Source organism: Lonchura striata, chromosome 27 (genome assembly GCF_050655825.1).
Source record: "Lonchura striata isolate lonStrDom1 chromosome 27, ASM5065582v1, whole genome shotgun sequence".
Classification (NCBI taxonomy): domain Eukaryota; kingdom Metazoa; phylum Chordata; class Aves; order Passeriformes; family Estrildidae; genus Lonchura; species Lonchura striata.
This window is the reverse complement of record NC_140729.1, coordinates 9,981,510-10,002,298: the sequence shown is the minus strand read 5'-3', so window position 1 is coordinate 10,002,298 and position 20,789 is coordinate 9,981,510. Positions and strand designations below refer to the sequence as shown.

General features: G+C 55.4%; 2 protein-coding genes across 4 annotated transcripts in view; one reads left to right on the top strand and one right to left on the bottom strand.

Annotated features, from left to right (window-relative positions):
• The window catches only part of NSF (N-ethylmaleimide sensitive factor, vesicle fusing ATPase), a 77,739-nt gene extending 72,196 nt beyond the window's left edge, over positions 1-5,543 (top strand). For 2 of the 3 annotated variants that reach the window (XM_021539884.3, XM_085562057.1), the window contains 2 exons: positions 3,456-3,511; positions 4,103-5,543. In XM_021539884.3, the coding sequence (XP_021395559.1) occupies positions 3,456-3,511; positions 4,103-4,121 (75 nt within the window). In that variant the 3' untranslated portion in view covers positions 4,122-5,543. Of the gene's footprint in view, positions 1-3,455; positions 3,512-3,902 lie in introns of all 3 variants that reach the window. The other variant, XM_021539885.3, reaches the window with a different exon arrangement.
• A 3,313-nt stretch (positions 5,544-8,856) lies between these two features.
• WNT3 (Wnt family member 3) overlaps positions 8,857-20,789 on the bottom strand; it is a 52,163-nt gene continuing 40,230 nt past the window's right edge. The window contains exons 2-4 of the mRNA XM_021539883.4: positions 20,353-20,594; positions 12,452-12,717; positions 8,857-9,479 (exon numbers count right to left, since the gene is read on the bottom strand). Of these exons, the coding sequence (XP_021395558.3) occupies positions 9,000-9,479; positions 12,452-12,717; positions 20,353-20,594 (988 nt within the window). The 3' untranslated portion in view covers positions 8,857-8,999. The remainder of the gene's footprint in view (positions 9,480-12,451; positions 12,718-20,352; positions 20,595-20,789) is intronic.

Sequence of the window (20,789 nt, the reverse complement as noted above, 5' to 3'; positions counted from 1 at the left end):
CTGTGACACAGAATTCTCACTCTGCCTGAGGCTCTGCAGGCAAGCTGCTCTTGGGCATTAATATTTTTCAGCAGACCATTGTTGTGTAGGTGAGCCCAGGACCAGCCAGGCAGAGCTGGGACTGTGCCCTTTATCCCACACTGAACATCAGGCATGAACTGCTGCCACTGTCCCTAAAGCCACTGAGGGTGTCCTTTTGCTGCCCGTGGAGGGTTGGCAGCAGGGTGGTTCCTGCTCTGGCACTGGCTTCAGGTGGTTGTGTAACAGCAGAGGTAACAGCATATGGCAGCTAAATATGAACAGCTCTGTTCCAAAAGGTCTGAGGTGTTTCCATGACTCCATCTGCTGAAGTGCTATAAATACAGGAGAGCAGTGCAGGCTCTCAGTGAGCAGAGCTGGGATCAGGGCACTGGAACCCACAGAGAGCCCAACAATCACAACCAGGAAATAACAAAGGTCCAGCCACAGAGTTCTGTTAAACACCCAACAGGACCTGACACAGTTAGACAAATCTCTTCACCCTTAGAAAACCTGTTCTAAAGCCACCAGCTGGAATTCAAACTTGCCAAGGCCATTGTTCTGTTCCCCAAATGGGAGATGCTGCCTCCCACCCCTCTCCACCTGGACACCAAGGCACTGAGTCCATAACCTGCACTGGCTCCTGGGGAGACACAGCATTTACCTGCACACACAGCTCCTTTCCAAAAGACTACAGCTAGCAGCTGAAAGGCCACAAAAACTCAACTGGATCAAATTTTGTATTAAAAATGCAGGCACAAACCCCAGAGGCTGATCTGCTTGGGAAGGAGCAGAAGCCAGTGGAGCACAGGGGCAGCAGGGTCAGGACTCCTGGACATAACCTCTGGTGCTCTGTGACACGGGAAATGCTGCTGCCAGACTTGGGGGAAGATTCTCTGGAACAGCAGCCTGGGGACTGAGCCTGTGACAGAGCCATGGGGTCAGAGCAGAACCCTGTGGGTGGGGAAGACTCAGGACCCTTTGCCAGGTGAGGGTCCTGTGCTGGGTCTGGGCGTGTGGATTGACCTGTGGATGCCCCAGAGGCAGGGGATGTGCAGGTGATCAGTTCAGGGTTCATGTGCCAGCTCCTGTGCCAGCTGCCTTCAGCCTTTCTGACAGAACCACAGAGTCACTGAGGTGGGAAGAGCCCTCCAAGTGTTCCCTCAGTACTGCCAAGGGCACCACTGACGGTGTCCCCAAGTGCCACATCCCCCACAGGAAGGGGAGACTGGCACAGTGACAGGTGAGCTTTTCCTTGTAGCCAGCTGGGAGAGGTTGTGGAGAAGATTCAGGCTGGAGGGACCCTACAGACAGCCTCTCTCTGCTCTCCTGTTGGGTGGTCCCAGAGCTCCTCTCAGTCCCTGGGTATTTCACATTCCAGACACTCTGCTGGGGGGGTTCACCTTTCTTCTCTTCCTGGACCCTGATTATTGCCAGTGCTCTTTGCTGGTTAAACCCCAGATGAAATGCTCAGTGGGCCTCAGTAAGTTCCTCTAAATCTTCTTGTTTCAGTGAATTTATTTTTCTGATCTAAAAGTAGCTCAGCAGTTGGTACTGAGGAACTGGCCTTGCTCTCCTATCTCACAACCATGGGAGATTTTACATTTTTAGGCTTTTCTTAGCACAAAGGAGAAATTCTTGCTGGCTCTTTCTCCCCTGCATTGCTGGGACACTGTTGTTGGTTTAGGATTTCTTTTCTTCTGAGCTGTTTTTGAAGGCATTTCTGTTGCCCTCCATTGCAGCAGTCAGAATTTTAAATAGATGGCTTCTTCACATCTGGGATGGCAAGAAATTTTCCTTGAGGGGTGTAAAATGGATGTGATGAGATGTGATGGAGGAGTTCCTGACCCACTGTGGCCTCACTGGTGGGCGGCCAGGGCACAGGCTGGCACTGCTTCCCCACTGCAAGGATGAGTCCCAGTTTTATGGTTAAAGCAGAGGCTTGCCTGTGTATTGCCAATGGGTGATGGAGCTGGGAATCTCACACCAGGTGCCTTCACAACTCCATGTGCTGGGTGTTCCCAGAGTGAATCCCCTGTGTTGTGAAGATACAGTTGGTGATGGAATTTCCAGAGGGAACACAAGTTGGAGTTCATAGGACACAAGAACTTTTGGAATACAACATCAGGATTCTGAGAACCAGCAGCCTCTGATTTCTAAATGTTTATAGTCCTCACTCACTGTATTTTGGTGCAAATCTAAGGAAGATTTTCCTGGAGTCATTCCATGAGAGGATCAGCAATCCTGTGCACCAGCACAGGGGACAGATCCAGCTACAGCTGGTGGCCTCCAGCAGCAGCTGGGGTGTCTCCTGAGCAGCTGGGGTGTCTCCTGAGCACTTGGGTTTCTCCTGAGCACTTGGGTGTCTCCTGAGCAGTCTTTCCCTGCTGTCCCTGCTGTGTCACGATTTGAAATGTGATTCAAATATTCTTGATAGCTTTTGATAAAGAAGGAAAGTCATGAGATACAAGATGTCAGTGGCTACACCTTGGTGCTCGGGAGGTTTAGGGTGAGCAGTAGGAAGAATCTCTTTGCTGGGAGGGTGGCACAGCTGAGAGCCAGGTATCCCAGGAGATGGAGGATGGCCACGTTTGAGCATGAACCCTCCCTGGTTAAGCAGGGATGGGAGCCCAGGGATGGAAATCCCCATTCCTGTTGTCCCTGTCCCTGTCCTGGGGGAGGCAGGGCTGCTCCCTGGGGCTGTTCCTGCTTGATGGATGCACAGCACTCACTGGTGCTGCCCCTTCTGGAGCCTTGTGCTGGCTCAGGTTTGAGCTGCCCCTGCCCTGCCCTGGTGCTGCTGCAGCTCGTGGGGGAAAGGAGCCCTCAGAACATCCTCAGTCCCTTTCCCCCTGTTGGAATTGTTGCCCCAGTTCTGGGAGGGGCTGGATGTGAGCAGATTAGGGTGGGCCTGGCTGGAATTGGCAGCAGGGTGTGGGTGTGAGGTGCCATGGGAACAGGGGCTGTGTGTGCTCCCATCTCCTGCCCTGTGACACCCACAGCCTTTTCTCGGGGTGCAGGGCTGAGCCTGCCCTGGCAGCTCCAGAACTCCTGCACAGCCAGGCTGGTCCCTGCTCAGGCCAGGACCAGGCAAAGCAAACACAGCTCCAGCAGCCTTTGTGGCCCCAGGTCTGCTCTCTGTGACAGTGACAGGACCCAGGGCATGGCTGGAGCTGGGCCAGGCCAGGTCAGGTTGGATCTCAGGAAAGGTTCTTCCCCCAGGGGTGCTGGCACTGCCCAGGCTCCCCAGGGCATGGTCCCAGCCCTGAGGCTGCCAGAGCTCCAGGAGCTCCCAGGGGGGATTGTTGGGGTGTCTGTGCAGGGCCAGGGGCTGAACTCCATGATCCTTGTGGGTCCTGTCCAACTCAGGACATCCCATAATTCTGTACTTTCCTTTGTGGCTGGCACTAATGGGATCTGTTTGGTTTGGTGTTTAGATGGATCCTGAGTACCGGGTGAAGAAGTTCTTGGCTCTTCTGAGAGAAGAAGGAACGTAAGTACTTTTATTTTAAAGCAGTGTTTAAATTCTCCTTTCTGCTCAGAAATGAGCTGCTCTGAGAGGAGCCTGCAGTGGGGTGGATCTGCTCTCATTGTTGGCCCCTCTGTATTGTCAGAGCTGTATCACATCAGTTCTTAGAGCAATTTGGGAGGGGGGAGGTCCTGAAGGTTTGGGAACCTGCATGCCTGAATTCTCTGCTTTTCTGAATTTACCTTTGACTTTTAAAGTGTCCATGAGATACTGGGCCAAAGTTTACCTTTCTTTAACTAAAGTAAATCAAAAGAGCTTCTGCTTGAGTTAAAATCCAGCTGTTTATCTAAAATCTGGAATTTTGGTTTCTTGTGTCTCCTGTCTGAGAGAAGGATGTCCTACTCTTTCCCCATAGGTGCCACAGGGAGTAGTTGAGCCCAGTGGGACAGTGGCATCTCCTAGAGAATGACTTTCTAATACATGTAGGGCAGTACCTGTGCTGGGGAAACTCACACCACTATCTATCCTGGCTACATGTGAGTGGGTTCCAGTGTGTGCTTGATGCTTTATACATGTGCATGATGCTTTCCTGATGGATTTGGCTTCTTTTGCAAGAGTCCCTACCCTAGACTGAAGGTGGACCAAGTGCAAGATCAACAGCTGGAAAAGTGACCAACCTGGAGAACAAACACTGGGATCTTTATTCTTCTGTGCTCAACACACTGGACAAAGTGAAATGCTCCCCTGATCCCCAGAGCCCCATGTGGAACCTGCATGTGTAGTGCAATACAGTACCTTTATTCTTTGTCTTTCATATTCTGATGTCATATGGGAGTGTCTCCTGCAACACTGTGCTTCTGTCTCTGTGCATTTTGGGGTGAGCAGTGGGAATATCCTGTGAGGTTTGGGGCTGACCCACACTTGTGTCCAGCATTCCTGCAGTAGGAAAGAGATTCTGGCTTCCAATAAACCTGCCAGTCTGGTGGAGGGATGCTGAAGCACTGCTCTGCCTGATCTTGGCCAGGTGAAGGTTTTTGTGGTGCCACCCAGCCCTCACTGCTCTCTGAGCCAGACCCACGCCCACGGACAGAGCCCACAGGGGTGCAGCTCCAGGGGTGCCTGGATGCTGCACCCACTTCATTTATATCCAGGTATTTTGGGGCCTGATGGACCCTGCTGGTGGCACTGGGGACTGGAAGAGGGCAGGGAAGTGTTGATCAGAGTAGAGGAAATTTCCAAATCCAGTATTTAAGGCATCAAACATTGTTGTTAATTCAACAACAGTTTTAGTGATGCTGGTTCCAGCCTCCAGCTCTTCCTGAGTTCCTGTAGTTGGCAGCTTTGGTATCCTCCAGCCTCATTTTATCTCTTTTTCCTGTTACCAAAGGTTGAAATTCCTCCTTAGAGACGGAGAGGAAGCCAAGCTCTGCAGGTGCACCAGATGAGTATTGCCATGTTTTGCACTGAATAAAGGAATGTATCAAACCTTGCTCCACTCTCCTTCCCGTGCTCCTGCGGCCTCAGGGAGATGCTGAGGCTGCTCCCCTGGGCTCCACTCCTTCCAGAAGGTTCCTGGAACATACCTCAGTGTGGTGGGGCATCAAATCAAAGCCATTTAGCAGATGTTAGTCAGTGTAGCTTCCTAAACTCGAGCAGGCCCACTGTAAGGGCTAGCAGTGGTGTCCAGAGGGGTGTTCCCAGGGAAGGAGGGTGCCCCACGTCCTTCCAGGCCCAGGTGGAGGTACTGTTGTCCTCAGTGTGCTCACAGCAGTTGGGGTGTTTCAGGCACTCCACTCTGCTCCTCTGGCAGTGCTGTTGTGTTGTGATGCTGTTGTGAGTCCCAGTGGTGGTTCCCTCTCATTTTGTGTATGATCTTGTGAATTTATTTGTTCCTCCCTTCCCTCTGCCAGTCCGAGTGACAGCAGCACACAGTAACTTATATTTCAGAGTAAATGATGTAAACCTTATCGTGTCTGTGTCCAGAACTATATTGATGAATAAATATCTGGTTTAATTGCACATTCAATGGATTCAATAAAAGCACAACTCCTTGTGATGACCTGGGTGCCATCTGTGTCTGGTGCTGGTGTGTGTGAGGAGCAGAGCTGCTCCTGGGCTGCTGCTGCCAGGGGGTGCTCAGAGTGTGTCTGAGTGTGGATGGATTGAATTTAGCCCAGCCTGAGTAGCTGGCCCCTCTTACTGTGACAAGTAGTGAGAGCACTGTGGTCCAGCCCATTCTGGAGCTGTGTGAGCTCTGCAGGGCTGAGGAGCTGTGTGTCTGTGTGTGTGGGGTGGGGGTGTCCCACACCTGGGGAAGGCTGGAGAACCAGGCTGGGCTGTTGGGTGGGACACCTGACCCACTCCAACCTCTATTCCAAGATCTCCATCTGAGATGTTCCCTGCAGGTGGCACAAGGGAGGGGCAGCACCTTCCCACCACCTGTGTGTTCTCCATGGCTCCTCCTGGCAGAGAGGCTTTAAATGTAAAATAAATGCACAATATTGCTTTCAATGTAAGGGCCGAATTCTTCACCCCCTTGCTTACCCTGTTTCATCTTGAACTTTCCAGAAATGTGGCCCTGAAATGGAGTTGTTGACCAGAGGCAGATTTGAAGGTGCTGAGATGGGTTTGGGGGCACAGTGTGGGGTGGAGGAAGGTTTGGGGCAGGTGGGCAGACAGAGAGAGCTTCACCCCCCGAGCTGTGAAGTCCAGAACCCTCCATGGGCCAGGTTCTCTGGGAGGAAGGACATGTCAGTGGTGGTGGCACCAGCAGAGGCACCCTGACATCCTGCACGTGGATCCATGGGATGGCTTTGGGTGTAATCTGGGGATCAGGGCAAGAACATGAGTGATTCTGTATTTATTTTGCCCTTCAGACAGGTACATTTGAGGCCAGTGCACTTAAAAGCATTGCTGATGTGAGGGGATGATGCAGAAACACCCACAGAATTATTCATGGACAGGAGAATAGGTTTTTTATATCAGAAAATGTGGATCTTGTCTGTCCAAAGCATTGGAAGGTGATTCAGAGGCAGCCTGTGAGTGGTACACATGGGGGGTGTGCAAGGTCTGGAATTTGGGTTGATCCATTGCTTTATTTCATCTCTGGCTCTGCACAGCTCCTGCCAGGAGGGGACAGCCAGGGACAGGAGCAGAGGGAACAGCTCAGGCTGGGCCAGGGGGGTTGGATGGGATATTGGGGAGATTTATTCATGGAAAATTGTCCCGCCCTGGCACAGCTGCAGGGGCAGGGATGGAGTCCCCAGCCTGGAGGGATTGTGTGGGTGTGGCACGTGGGGACAGGGGCCAGCGGTGGGAATGGTTGGACTCAATGATCTTGAAGTCTTCTCCAGCCCCAAGGGTTCCATGGCTCTGTGCTGAATCTCAGTTGTGCACGCGGTGCCCTGGCACTCCCTGAATCAAAATCTCAGCTGTAAAATCTCTTCTTTCTGCCATCATTGTCTTGATTCCTATAACAGATACCCCTGCCCATGCCAGGCAGTTGGAACTGTGACCCTTAAGGTTCCTTCCAACCCAAACCATTCTGGGATTCCGTGATTCCGTGGCTGTCCCCGTCCATGAGCAGCTGGGTCATGACCCACTGCTCTGTAGCTGTTCAGCAGGGCCCTCAGAGCCAAACCACACAAGCTGGCAAGTGCATATTTTTGAATTTTTACCTTTTCTTTAATGATGTACCACAAAAAATGGAAGTTGAAATATATTTTTCTCCAAATATATATATTTATATAATATATAATCTTAGTTAACTCAAGTATATACATTGTATAATAAATAATGCTTATAAAAAGAGAAATTTTCTGAATATAAAATAAAAAAAAATCGACCTCTACAACTTTATACAAAACTTTGGATACAGCAGATTGATGGAAAAAGATCTTCCATTCAGTGCTAGAATACCTGGCTACAGTAAAATAATTACAAGGCAATAAATGTTCTATTTAATATTAAATACCTTTTCTTGATTAAAAACCAAACAAACAAAGAAGGGATTTTGTTTAAAGTCGGGTACTGGGAGTCTTTCCAGACAGGGGATTTAATATATACTTTAAATAGATGCATATCAGAGGACGGCGTGGCTCGGCTGGGGGAGCTTCTGGAGCTCTCTGGGATTTGAATTTTTGGGAGCAAAGGCTCCTCTGAAGGGGGTCAGGAGCTTTTCCTGACGCTCTGCATGGGAGGGACCCGGGGTTCTGCTCTGCCTGAGACCCCTGCTCCCTGCCAGGGGTCTGTCCCCTTTATTGCTCTGCAGCTCCAGGGGCTGCTCATTCCCAGGAAAAGAGAGAGAGGAGCAGCAGCCCCAGCCCCAGTGGCCACCATTCCCTGGAATTCACTGCCTGGGCCGTGTTTGAGCGTGCCTCTTGGTCCTGGAGCCCACCAGGACAGAGGGAGTATTTATTTTGTAATTTCACAGGTCAGCACTCCTGGGGGAGGTAAACCCAGGGAGAGCGGATGTGCTCAGGGTCTGGGATGGCCTGGGGAGCACGGGGGGACAAACCCTGGTTCTGCTGCCTGGGAAGGGCCCTGGGATGTTGGCAAATCCCTGCTCATGGCGCAGAGCCTCCGTGCCGGATGACTGCTGACAGCTCAGTAAATCTCACGGCAGGGGAAGGCTCTGCCCAGCTTCGTGCTGTGCGACCACAGCTGGCTGGGACAGGGATTTCCTCTCTGCCTGGAGTCTCCCACGTTCAGAGCTGGCGCAGCAGCTCACCTGGCAGGTAACCTGTCCCCAGAGAGATCCCTGAGCTCCCTCTGGGATGTGAAGTCATGTTTAGTTAATAGTTACTGCCCTGATCCTTAAAATCCTCTCCCGGGCAGCTGCACGGTGAGGAGGGGGCTGGGACGATGCTGTCCCCTGTAGGAGGTGGCAGCAGTGCCCTGTGCCCTGCTCGTGTCCAGGGTCAGCTCTGCCTTCCTGAAGCCCTCCATGGGAGATGTGGGGCTGTGGGGAAAGAGTGGGCAGAGGGGAGGGGGAAGGAGGGACCACCCGTGGGCTCTGTTGGTGTGCTCAGACAGGTTTGGTTCTCCAGCATCACCTCGGAGCAGGAAGGAGGGAGCTGGGCTGGGCTGGGGGCTCCTTCCTCTCCCCACTGCATCTGCTGAGACCAGGAGAGCAGCAGCTGGGGGAGCTTTCACTGTGAAAAATCCATTTCCACCTGAGCCCCCGTGCTGGTGCCTGCAGGGGCTGGACCTGTGAGCAGGACGGGGAGCTCAGGGGTGGCTGTGGCAGCAGCTCTGCCTCGTGAGGCTGTGCCCTGCTGGGACTCACTGTCCCTGCTCTCTGCAGGCTGTCCTGTCCTGCCCGGGGCTCAGCAGTCGCTCCTTGCCTGGGTGAGGTGCCCAGAGCCTTCTCCGTGCCCTGGCTGCGGGTGTGTGCCCTGGCAGGAGTTTTGTGCCATCCTCTGCGGCGCGAGGCCACGTGTGGGGCTGGCCGGGGCTGCCGGACCCCTCGGCCCCTCCGGAGCAGCCTCCACCAGCGGAGACCCACCCGTGCTTACTTGCAGGTGTGGACGTCGTAGACCCGCGTGCACTCCTGGCAGCTGACGTAGCAGCACCAGTGGAAGATGCAGTGACACTTCTCCTTGCGCTTCTCAGTCCGGGTGTTGTGGCCTCGCCCGCAGCACAGGAGGTCGCAGCCGTCGATGCCGTGGGAGGTGACGTTGCACGTTCTGTCCCTCGTCCCGAAGGAGCCCGTCTCCGGGTTGGGCTCACAGAAATTGGGGGAGTTCTCGTAGTACACCAGGTCCCGCTCCGTCGGCGGCTTGAACAGCGCGTACTTGGCCCTGAGAGTTTCTACCCAGCCCCGGGACTCGCGGTGCTTCTCCACCACCATCTCCGAGGCGCTGTCGTATTTATCCTTCAGGTAGTCCCCGATGGCGCGGAAATCGGGCTGGGCCCACCAGCAGGTCTTGACCTCGCAGCTCCCCGAGAGCCCGTGGCACTTGCACTTGAGGTGCATGTGGTCCAGGATGGTCTGCCCGGGGAAAGCAAAGTCAGCAGCAGCGGGCGCAACGCGGGCTTTGCTCTCCACCACCCCCCGTGACACCTGGGGTTAAATGTCTGATCTAAGCTCGGTCTGGGAAGCCCCGCCTTGAGTTTTGGGGCAAGTTTTGGGGAAAGTTTTGGGCCCCACAACATTAAAAAGGCATTAAACCACTAGACAGTGCCCAAAGGAGGCCACAAGAATGGGGAATGGTCTGGAAGGGCCTTAAGAGGGTACTTGGTTTGTTCAGCTGGTGGAGAGGAGACTGAGGTTGGACCTCACTGAGGTCCTCAGCACCCTCAGGAGGAGCAGGGGACAGTATCAATCTCTTCACTCTTGTGACCAGTGACAGGACCCAAGGCAACGGCTGGAGAGGGGCCAGGGGAGGCTTGGTTGGATCTCAGGGAAAGGTTCTTCTCCCAGAGGCCAGGGAACGGTCCCAGAGCTCCAGGAGCGTTTGAACACTGCTCCCAGGGATGCCCAGGGTGGGACTGTTGGGGTGTCTGTGCAGGGCAGGAGCTGCACTGGATGATCCTGTGGGTCCTGTCCAGCCCAGGATATTCTCTGGTTCTACGATTCTGTAAGCACGGGGTGGTTGGAGATGCTGGGGGGCTTTACAGATCTCCAGAGGTGTCACACTAAAAAGCACAGCTGAGGTGGGCAGCTGCTCTGATCATCCACCCCATCTAACCCAACCCAACCAACCCAACTCAACCAACCCAACCCAACTCAACCCAACCCAACGCAACCCAACCCAACCAACCCAACCCAACCCAACCCAACCCAACCCAACCCAACCCAACCCAACCCAACCAACCCAATCCAACCAACCCAACCCAACCCAATCCAACCCAACCCAATCCAACCCAACCCAACCCAATCCAACCCAACCCAACCCAACCCAATTCAACCCAACCCAACCCAACCCAACTCAGCTCAACTCAACCCAACCCAACCCAACCCAACCCAACTCAACCAACCCAACCCAATCCAACCCAACCCAATCCAATCCAACCCAAACCAACTCAAGCAACCCAACCCAACCCAGCCCAACCCAACTCAACCCAATCCAATCCAATCCATCTAACCCAACCCAACCCAACCTAACCCAACCAACCCAACCCAACTCAACCAACCCAACCCAATCCAATCCAACCCAAACCAACTCAAGCAACCCAACCCAACCCAGCCCAACCCAACTCAACCCAATCCAATCCAATCCAATCCATCTAACCCAACCCAACCCAACCTAACCCAACCAACCCAACCCAACTCAACCAACCCAACCCAACTCAACCCAATCCAACCCAACCCAACCCATCTAACCCAACCCAACCCATCTAACCCAACCCAACCCAACCCAACTCAACCAACCCAACTCAACCAACCCAACCCAACCCAACCCAACTCAACCCAACTCAATCCAACCCAACCAATCCAATCCAATCCAATCCAATCCAATCCAATCCAATCCAATCCAATCCAATCCAATCCAATCCAATCCAATCCAATCCAATCCGATCTATTCTAATCCAGTCTAACCTAATCCCAATGTCTGATCCTTTTGTGAGATCCTTCCTGTCCTATGTGTGTGGACAGTCAGAGCCCAGAGAAGCTGAGGGCTGGAGATGTTTCTGAGCCCTGTGGATAGAGACTGATCCCTGTCCTCTCCTTGCTAATGACCTTTCCTTTATGTCCCAGATCCAGCAGTTTGTACTAAAAAGTGTGTGAAATTGGGAATCTACAGACAGGACTCTTCACCAAAATCTCCTTTGTGCAGAGCAAAATAATCACTGATTTTAAATAAAGTTATTGGAGTTTGGTGGGGGATTTTTGTACTGGAAGCTGTCAGGCTTCTTTCCTTCCACTTCTACCTGCTGTGATATTGAAAACCCATATCAGTGTTAGCTTCAAAAGCATTGCTGGAAAGGTCCCACTGGGTTTGCAAATGATCCAGGGCAGGCAGAGGCCCAGGTACTACTGACTGCAGGAATGGAATGGAATGGAATGGAATGGAATGGAATGGAATGGAATGGAATGGAATGGAATGGAATGGAATGGAATGGAATGGAATATTCCAGTTGGATGGGACTGTGACTATCATCTACTCCAAGGAATCAATTGGGTGGGATAATGTTATAACAGGGAACATGCAGGAAGGAGGCACTGGGAGGAACATCCGCTTCATCCACTGCTCACCTGGGGTTGGGTTTCTATGCATGACCTTGGAAAGTGCTGAGGATGCCCAGGGAAGCTGTGGCTGCCCCACCTCAGCAATGCCCAAGGCCAGGTTGGACGGGGCTTGGAGCAACCTGGAAGGTGTCCCTGCCCATGGCAGAGATGTGGAACAAGATGGGCTTTAAGGTCCCATCAACCCAAACCAATCTGGAATTCTGTTTGCACTGGAATCAAGGAATATCTTAGCTCTTAACCCTGTGTGTGTTTGGAGGGAGAGGAAATGCCATGCCCCGGAAAATTCTCCTAGAAAATTGCTGCCTGGGAATTCCTATGGTCCCACTCCATCAGGAGGAGCCGCACTGGGCTGTCCATGGAGGACTGGGCACCCAGCCTGTCACATTGCACACCCAGCCTGTCACATTGCACACCCAGCCTGTCACATTGCACACTCAGCTGTCCCAGTGCACACTCAGCCTGTCCCAGGGCACACTCAGCCTGTCACATTGCACACTCATCTGTATCAGTGCACACTCAGCTGTCCCATTGCACACTCACCTGTCCCCTGTGCATACCCAGCCTGTCCCATTGCACACTCACCTGTCCCCTGTGCACACCCAGCCTGTCCCAGTGCACACCCAGCCTGTCCCATTGCACACTCAGCTGCCCCATTGCACACTCAGCCTGTCCCATTGCACACTCAGCCTGTCCCAGGGCACACTCAGCCTGTCCCCATTGCACACTCAGCCTGTCCCATTGCACACTCAGCTGCCCCATTACACACTCACCGTCCGGCCGGCCTCGTTGTTGTGCCTGTTCATGGCCGAGCGTGCGTCCGGCCGGTTCTCCCGCGCGTCCGCGAACTCCCGGGACACCAGCACCCCGAAGTCGGCGTCCTCGCTGCACCCCCCCCACTTCCAGCCGTCCCCCGGGGGTCCCTTGTGGTGGGAGTCACAGCCGCAGATGGTGGAGGTGCCCTCGGCGCAGGAGCGGGTGACGGCGAAGGCCACCCCGGCCGAGGCGATGGCGTGCACGAAGGCAGATTCTCGTGTGGCTGCGGAGACACGCGGGTCACTGGTCATGCAGCGCTGCTGTTCTCCTTCCCAGCCTCCCCCAGCAGCACCTACACCTCATTGAACAGCAATAAGTGATTTTGTTAATTTGTTAATGAAGGTTTCCCGGGAGCTGCCAGCATTGTCCTTGGGCAGGAGGAGGTGGGGCAGGGGTGTGACTCCAGCTCTGGGGCAGCGTTTCCCAAACACAGGATCCAGGATTTGATCCAGCATGGGTGCTCAGGGGTGAACAAGGCATCGGTAGCAGCTTGAGGGGCCTCAGGAGAGAATTACTGGAGTAATTCCTGGCCTGGGAACCCAGAGAGGGGCTGCATGCCAGGGGCTAGAGATGGAGGAGCTCACTGACCTGGGGAAAGGTTTCGGGTGATGCAGGACACACTGTGGGAGAACAGGGGTTTGACCCTCCGTGGCTCTCCCAAGCACAGTCAGGGTCTCAGAACCAGTTTTCTCCCTGGGGACACCTTTTGGCTCGGAGCTCTGCAGAGGTGCAGCTCCCTGGGCAGTGACACTGGGCTGCTTCGGCCCATCTATGAGGATGGAGACTTCAGGTCTCTAAACCCAGAGCAGCTGTTGGAGTCAATGCAACCTTGTGCCAGTGGCAGGAGGCTGGGAGGGGCTGCAGGCCAGAGCTCAGGGGCTGTGGTGCCTGGGCTGGAGGGCTCTGACTGCCTCGTGGGTCTGCTGTGATGGGATCACAGGGACAGTCGTCAGCAGGTGTGGGATGAATCAGAAATTTCTGCTGAGAAAAACACCTTGGAGCCAGTCCTCTCCTTCCAGAGCAGGAGCCATGTAGGAGCCATCTCTGCTGTGCCCTGCATCCCTGCCCTGCTCCTGCCTCGTGCCCGGGGACAGCAGCCCCTCTCCCAGCCTCAGTCTCTGCAGAGGTGGGTCTGGCTCCCAAAAGCCAGGTTTGCCAAGCTGGGCTGCTGCCAGCAGAGCAGCTCTGAGGGGAGGAGGCTGCGGGTGGGTGCCAGCTGTGGGAATGTGCAGCCCTGCCCGGGGACCTCCCAGATGGGATCTCCAAGCGGGGCTGCTCCGTCCTGGCTGTGTCGGCAGCACCCCGCTGAGGTTTTCATCTCCTTTCAGTCCAAACTCTGCCCTCCTTGCCCTTCCCATCCCCGATGTGCCAGCGGGGGTCCAGCCTCTGCCCAGCAAGGTTTTCCTCGGGATCTTTCCCCAGCTGCTCGTGCTGGTTCCGCCGGGGGCTGTGGGCACCGGTGGCAGGTCCCTGCTCCCAGCGAGGTGTTTCAGCCTGACAAGGCTCTCGGGTGGCCCGTGAGCAACGCAGATCAGATCAGATCAGATCAGAGGAGCCCTCCTGGCCCCAGCCCAGGACAGCCCGGGGACAGGGGGAGGACACGAGCCGCTCTAGGGACCGATGAGGCTCCGCTTGCCCTGGGAGCTGTGAACGGGCACGGGGAGCAGGATCCTGCGGGCCGGGCCGGGACCGAGCCGGGCCGGGCCGGGACCGAGCCGGGCCGGGCTGGGACCGAGCCGGGCTGGGAGCGAGCCGGGCTGGGCTGGGAGCGAGCTGGGCTGGGACCGAGCCGGGCCGGGACCGAGCCGGGCTGGGCTGGGACCGAGCCGGGGCTGGGCTGGGACCGAGCCGGGCCGGGCTGGGACCGAGCCGGGCTGGGAGCGAGCCGGGCTGGGACCGAGCCGGGCCGGGACCGAGCCGGGCTGGGCTGGGACCGAGCCGGGGCTGGGCTGGGACCGAGCCGGGCCGGGCTGGGACCGAGCCGGGCCGGGCTGGGACCGAGCCGGGCTGGGACCGAGCCGGGCTGGGACCGAGCCGGGCCGGGACCGAGCTGGGCTGGGACCGAGCCGGGGCTGGGCTGGGACCGAGCCGGGCTGGCAGTGCCCACAGGGTAGGGCCACCATGGACACAGCTCATGCCCCCCACGTCCCCTGTCCCCCGTGTCCCCCGTGTCCCCCCGCACGGAGCCGGCGCGGGGGGGAGCGAGCTGCGATCAAACCGCAATTTCGCCTTGAAATTCTCGCCTGGGTCTGGGCGAGGAGCTGGGAGAATTTCCCAGAGATGAAATGCGGGAGCAGCGTTCCCAGAACCAGGGGAGGGGCTGCCGAGGGAGGATTAGAGCCGCCTTGACAGTGCACCACTGCGACTGTGTCCCAGCCGGGCCCGTTACCTGCTGGGACACTCAATTTGCCATTGTTCCCGCGGTGTCACACTGTATTACCAGCATAATGCGGAATGTTTCCGCCGGCCAGCGTACCCACGGCACAGAGCACTGGCATTCCCCAGGAGCACCTCGTAGCAACGGGGCAATGTTCCCCTGTCCTGCCGTCACCCTCCAATCCCGCCAGCCCGGCTGGGAAATCCCTATTGATGGCGCTCCCCAGCCCCCCGGAATGGCTAAAGGGCGTGTGAATGCGGCAGCGATTTGAAACGACTGCGGCGCTGCGATGGTATCGCTCGGCCTGCCTCACAGTAGGGGAGGAAGCTTAGCTCTTTCTCATCGGTATAAGCTTATTTTTCTCTCTCCCTCTCTCCTTTCCCTCCCCCTCCCTTTAAGCTGCTGAGTTTATATCAAGCCGGCCCCTGATCCCACACACCCCTGTTTAGATGCAAATGACTGCGGGTGTCATGGCTGAGAAAAGCCGTGGGTTATCGTGGTGCGGGTCTGCCTTTTCACAGCTCGTGTCAGGGGCTTAGCCGGGCTCCGGGGACCCCCGACGGCAGCCCGGGCCCAGCTGCCGCCGCCCCCGCAGCTGCCCCGGCGGGATGCGCCGCCCGGCCCGAGCATCCTCCCGGAGCATCCTCCCGGAGAGTCCCGGAGAGTCCCGGAGAGTCCCGGAGAGTCCCGGTGTGTCCCGGTGTGTCCCCGGTGTGTCCCGGTGTGCCCCGGGCAGGACAGCAGCCGGGGCAGCCCGGGCTCGGGGGCAGCGGCTGGGGAAGGTGTGATCCCGCCGAGGCTCTGCCGAGCTCCAGCCCTGCCCGTCCCTGCTCCCCTTCCCCAGCGCAGGAATCGCTCCCCAGCTGCCCGCGGGCGCTGCCAGCCCCGCCTGGGAGCTGTAACCAAAATCACCGATTCCATCACCAGCCCAGAGAGCGGCGATTGCTCGCCCTGCCCGGAGCAACGCGTGGCTGCTGGCTCAGCCCTGGTTTGGGCAGGACTTGGCTGGAAGAGCCATTGGATTTAGATAAGAGCTGACCTTATTTTACAAAGAAAAGGGAAAGGAGGGAAGGGGAAAGCAGGTTTTTCTTCCCTCCTTATCCCAGACTGCACACCTGCAGTATAAATCATCTTGGGGAATCTGCTTGTAAAAACATGATCTTATCCCACATTCAGGGGTTATTTTTTGGTGTTTTTTTTGTGGTTTTTTTTTTTTTTTTTTTTTTTTTTTTTTTTTATATTGCCTGGGTTAGAAAGTAAGACATGGAAAAAAGAAAAGGTAGAATCACAGAACTATAGAACAGTTTGGGTTGGGAGGGACCTTGAAGCCCATCCCATCCCACCCCTGCCATGGCAGGGACACCTCCCACTGTCCCAGGCTGCTCCAGCCCTGTCCAGCCTGGCCTTGGGCACTGCCAGGGATCCAGGGGCACCACAGCTGCTCTGGGCACCTGTGCCAGGGCCTGCCCACCCTGCCAGGGAACAATTCCCAATTCCCAATCTCCCACCCATCCCTGCCCTCTGGCAGTGGGAGCCATTCCCTGTGTCCTGTCCCTCCATCCCTTGTCCCCAGTCCCTTCCCAGCTCTCCTGGAGCCCCTTTGGTCCCTGCAAGGGCTCTGAGCTCTCCCTGGAGCTTCTCCAGGTGAGCACCCCCAGCTCTGCCAGCCTGTCCCTGCAGGAGGATCATCAGTGGCCTTAGGACACCAAAGCCTGGGCAGCTGCAGCAGCCAAACCCTTGTGAGTCTGATTCTGGGGTGGGAAATGTGGAGAAACCCGGGAGGGCGAGGGCAGAGCCTCGCCAGGGCTGCTGCTCAGCAGCTCCCAAAGGGGTTCAGAGCCTGGGGTTTCCCTGAGCTGCCTCTGGTGATCTTTGTTGCAGGAGGAGAGGCTGGAGCTGTGGGTGGCACTGGGGAGGGAAGTGAGGTGGGGATGGGAGGGGAGGACCTGGAGGCAGGAATGCCTTGGGTGTCAGGGAGGGCAGCCCTGTGCCCCCACACTGCTCACAGCCCGGAGGATGTCCCAGGAGGAGCCCCGGGAGGCCTGGACACACACCTGGACACTGTGCCAGGCCAGGGTCTGCTCAGCTGAGCCCTCCCACCCTGCTGCTCTGCAGGCTGAGCCCTCCTCCAGTGGAAGTGACCATGGTTAACATGTCTGCAGCTCCTTTAAAATGAAATCATCCTCAGTTTCTTTTCAGGCTCTGTTAGAAATTATTTTTGATGCTGTTGTAGTGAGAACTGCACCTTTGAAGCTTTTCCAAAATAGCCTCAATCTACCTGAGGGAGCAGCAGGTGAGATTATCCAAGCTAATACTGACAGGGGATTTCACCCAGGTGTTTGTGAGGTGAAACCCTGACCCTTTGTTGGCCAAATGCAGCATGTGAACTGTGGCAGGGATTGCCTTGGTTTGGGTTTTGGTTTTGGTTTGTGGGGCTGCACCCCCGGGTGTGCTGGAAGTCAGGAAAAGGGAGCATGGCAAGGGTGGCCACAGGATCCACATTCTGGGCCCAAAACTCTTGGTTTGAGAACCACCTAAAGGGCTCCAGGAGAGCTGGAGAGGGACTGGGGACAAGGGCTGGAGGGACAGGACACAGGGAATGGCTCCCACTGCCAGAGGGCAGGGATGGGTGGGAGATTGGGAATTGGGAATTGTTCCCTGTGAGGGGGTCAGGCCCTGGCACAGGGTGCCCAGAGCAGCTGTGGTGCCCCTGGAGCCCTGGCAGTGCCCAAGGCCAGGCTGGACAGGGCTGGAGCAGCCTGGGACGGTGGGGGGTGTCCCTGCCATGGCAGGGGTGGCACTGGGTGGGCTTTGTCCAACCCAAACCAGTCTGTGACCCTGTTGCTGCATCGGAGGAAGAAGCTGAGCTGGACCAGGTGCTCTTTGAAAGGTCCCTGGCAGGGACAGGCAGGGCTGCTGCCCCCCAGCTGACAGCACCTCTCACTTCTGTCCCCACCCCTGAGAGCTCAGCCACATCCCCTCCTCTCCCCCTCAGCTGGGGAGCTGCCTGGGACAGTTCTGCTTTTCTCTGCAGACTGGGAACGTCAAAGGCTCCCTGCTCCTCAGTGCCACACAATGACACCAGTCCCATCCTCGATCCACTCATTAATTTTGAAGGCAGCAGGGAAAAGACACGAGCACAGTTCAAAAATGTGAATAATCCCCACGATCAGATGGGCTGGGCTTTGATGTGTCCTCCTTTGCAGACGATGCTGTTTATTTTTAACTGCTCCACTTACAGGTTAGTGAGACATCAGGATAAATACGCCCTGGGAGCCTGGCAGGGCTGTCTGGAGATGTGTCACAGTGGGATTGGGAAAGCTGAATCTCCAACGTGCTCACTCATTTCTCTCCATCTGTCAGAAGAGTTTCAGAGCTCTGGGTGATATTTTACCTTGTCAGCTGGGGGTGCGTGGAGATGCTGAGGCAAGTCCACACATGAGGCTTTGCTCGAGTCCCTGCAGCCGAAGGAATCTTAAAATATTCTCCATAAATTCAAAGTTCAGTTTGCTCATTACAGGGAGGATGGTTCAAATCTAATCTTTAAGTGCTTTCCCGCTGACAGAAATGGGGGTGAGAGATTTTCAGTGTCTCAATGCTTCAACACTTCTTTCCTAACTTGTTTAGAATTTTTATGACAGTTTCTTAGTGACCGTTTTTAAAGAAAATTAAAACTTTCTGATCTTTTAAGTGCTGAAATTTAGGACAGGCTTTTACGAGGCAGCAAATCAAGAGTGTGTTGAGCCCTGCTGACAAGTTATTTGGTAGTAAATACAACAGTTACCCCAAAATACACCCTGGCACAACAGAGGGGAAATGAATCTCATGGTGCCTATAGGTGCTCTAATAAGGCTTGACAATCCTGGTTCCTGCACAGAATCCCACATTAACACAGAGAAATGATTTTCACTGAAATACTCTACTGACATTTCAGGGATCTGAAACGATACCTACCCTTACTGGGAGGCTGAAACTTGAAAAAAAAGAATATCATGGGCTGTTTCTTTGCAGAATATTGGGGCTTTGTAAGAAAGGTTCACCAGAACTCCTGCATTCTCCAGGGGACTGTTGGGAAAGAGTCCAAAGTGCTGCTCTCACCCCAATTTATCCAGTTCCTTGAAGTTTTTACCATAAAATCCCCATTTCCAAAGCACCACTGAAAACAATAATTTCTGTGCAATAAAGAGATTTGGGGTTGCAGAGACCCAGTGCTGTCAACACCCAGGAAGACGAGGGGGAAATGGTTTTGGTTTTGTTCACGAAGCTGGGAAACCAAGATATCACCTGTGGGTGTGCCCTGTGCTGAATGTGGCACAGAGAGAACAGAATCCACCGGAGAAACTGGAGATTTTTATCCACTGGGAGTTTTTAATTCACCACTTGGGTTCAGTTTTGTGGGAATGTCTTTTAATCTGGGCTCTGGGACAGCTGAGATGTGAGCCAGGTTATGGAGCTGGGCTGGGGAGGGTCAGGCTGGATCTCAGGAAAGGTTCTTCCCCCAGAGGTGCTGGCACTGCCCAGGGACTGGGCACGGCCCCGAGGCTGCCAGAGCTCCAGGAGGGTTTGGACAGCGCTGCCAGGGATGCCCAGGGTGGGATTGTTGGGGTGTCTGGGCAGGGCAGGAGCTGCACTGGATGATCCCTGTGTATCCCTTCAAACTCAGAGAATTTTGTGATTCTAGGATCTGCCCCTCCAGCCCCTCCTTCCAGCCTGTTCTGGGGCCCTTTCTCGTATTTTCCAGTGTAATGCCCCATGATCTCACTGAGAATCCAAATTTTATGGTGCCTCATCAATGCTCCAGTGTGCCTGATCCGTGCCAGTTTAGAAAGGTGGCATTTCAGAAGCAGGGGATGAAGGAATTTGGAGAGAAGAGAGGCAAAATTAATTTATAACCTCTCCTTGTTTCCTGCTTTTTGGGCTCATTGGTGAAAATATTCATTAAAATCCCATTGAAAAAAAGATTTATTGAACTAAGCCTGACCAGGATTGTGGATTTCAACCATGGTTCCTCACTGGTGGGAAAAACTGAGCCCAGGGACCTCCTGGGGCGGGCAGTTTGTGCTTCAGTGGCTCTGCCTTGATCCCAAGGAGCTCAACCACGTCCCCCTCCTTGGCTTTCCCACGGGTGTGCTGGGCCCTGTTTGGAAATGCTGCATGCCCAGCACAGGGAGGTGGAGCCCAGGATTCCAGAACACCTGAGAACGCTTGGGGTAAACCTTCCCCTTCCTCTCTATCCTCCTTGGCCCTTCTGAGCTCCCGGATGGGAACCTTTCCCTCATCACCCCTTGTGATGGAACACGCCAAAAACTACAAAAAAATATAAACAAACGAGAGAAAAACGAGAAACACAAATGAATAAACGAGAGCCATCGGGGTTGGGGGCTGGCACGCCGGAGCCCCTCGCTGGGCAGCAGGACAATCCTGGTGGCCCCAGCGCCCCGGGGGCCGTGCCAGCCCTGCCCAGCCCGGCTGCCCCGGTACCTTTGTCCAGGACGGGCCCGAAGATGGCCAGGCTGTCGTCGATGGTGGTGCAGTTCCAGCGGCGGCCCCGGAACTGGTGCTGGCACTCCTGGATGCCCAGCTTCACCCCCTCGGCCACGCTGGGCATGATCTCGATGTAGTTGCGGCAGAAGCGGAGCTGCTTGGGGACCAGGCCGGGGATGGAGCCGCAGAGGAGGGGCTGGGAGCCCAGGGAGCTGTACTGCTGGCCCAGGGCCAGGGACCTGCAGGGATGGGCACAGGGACAGGGGCAGGTCAGGGCTGGGAGCATCCCCGTGCCAGCCCCTGCCACCCCAACCCTGCCCCCGCCGTCCCCAGGCGCTGGGAAATGGATTTGTAGGGAATTCTCAGCAGGCTCACACAGTGTGAGCATCCCTGTGCAGACCCTGAGGTAAGAAATGCTGGCTCAGAAATGCCCT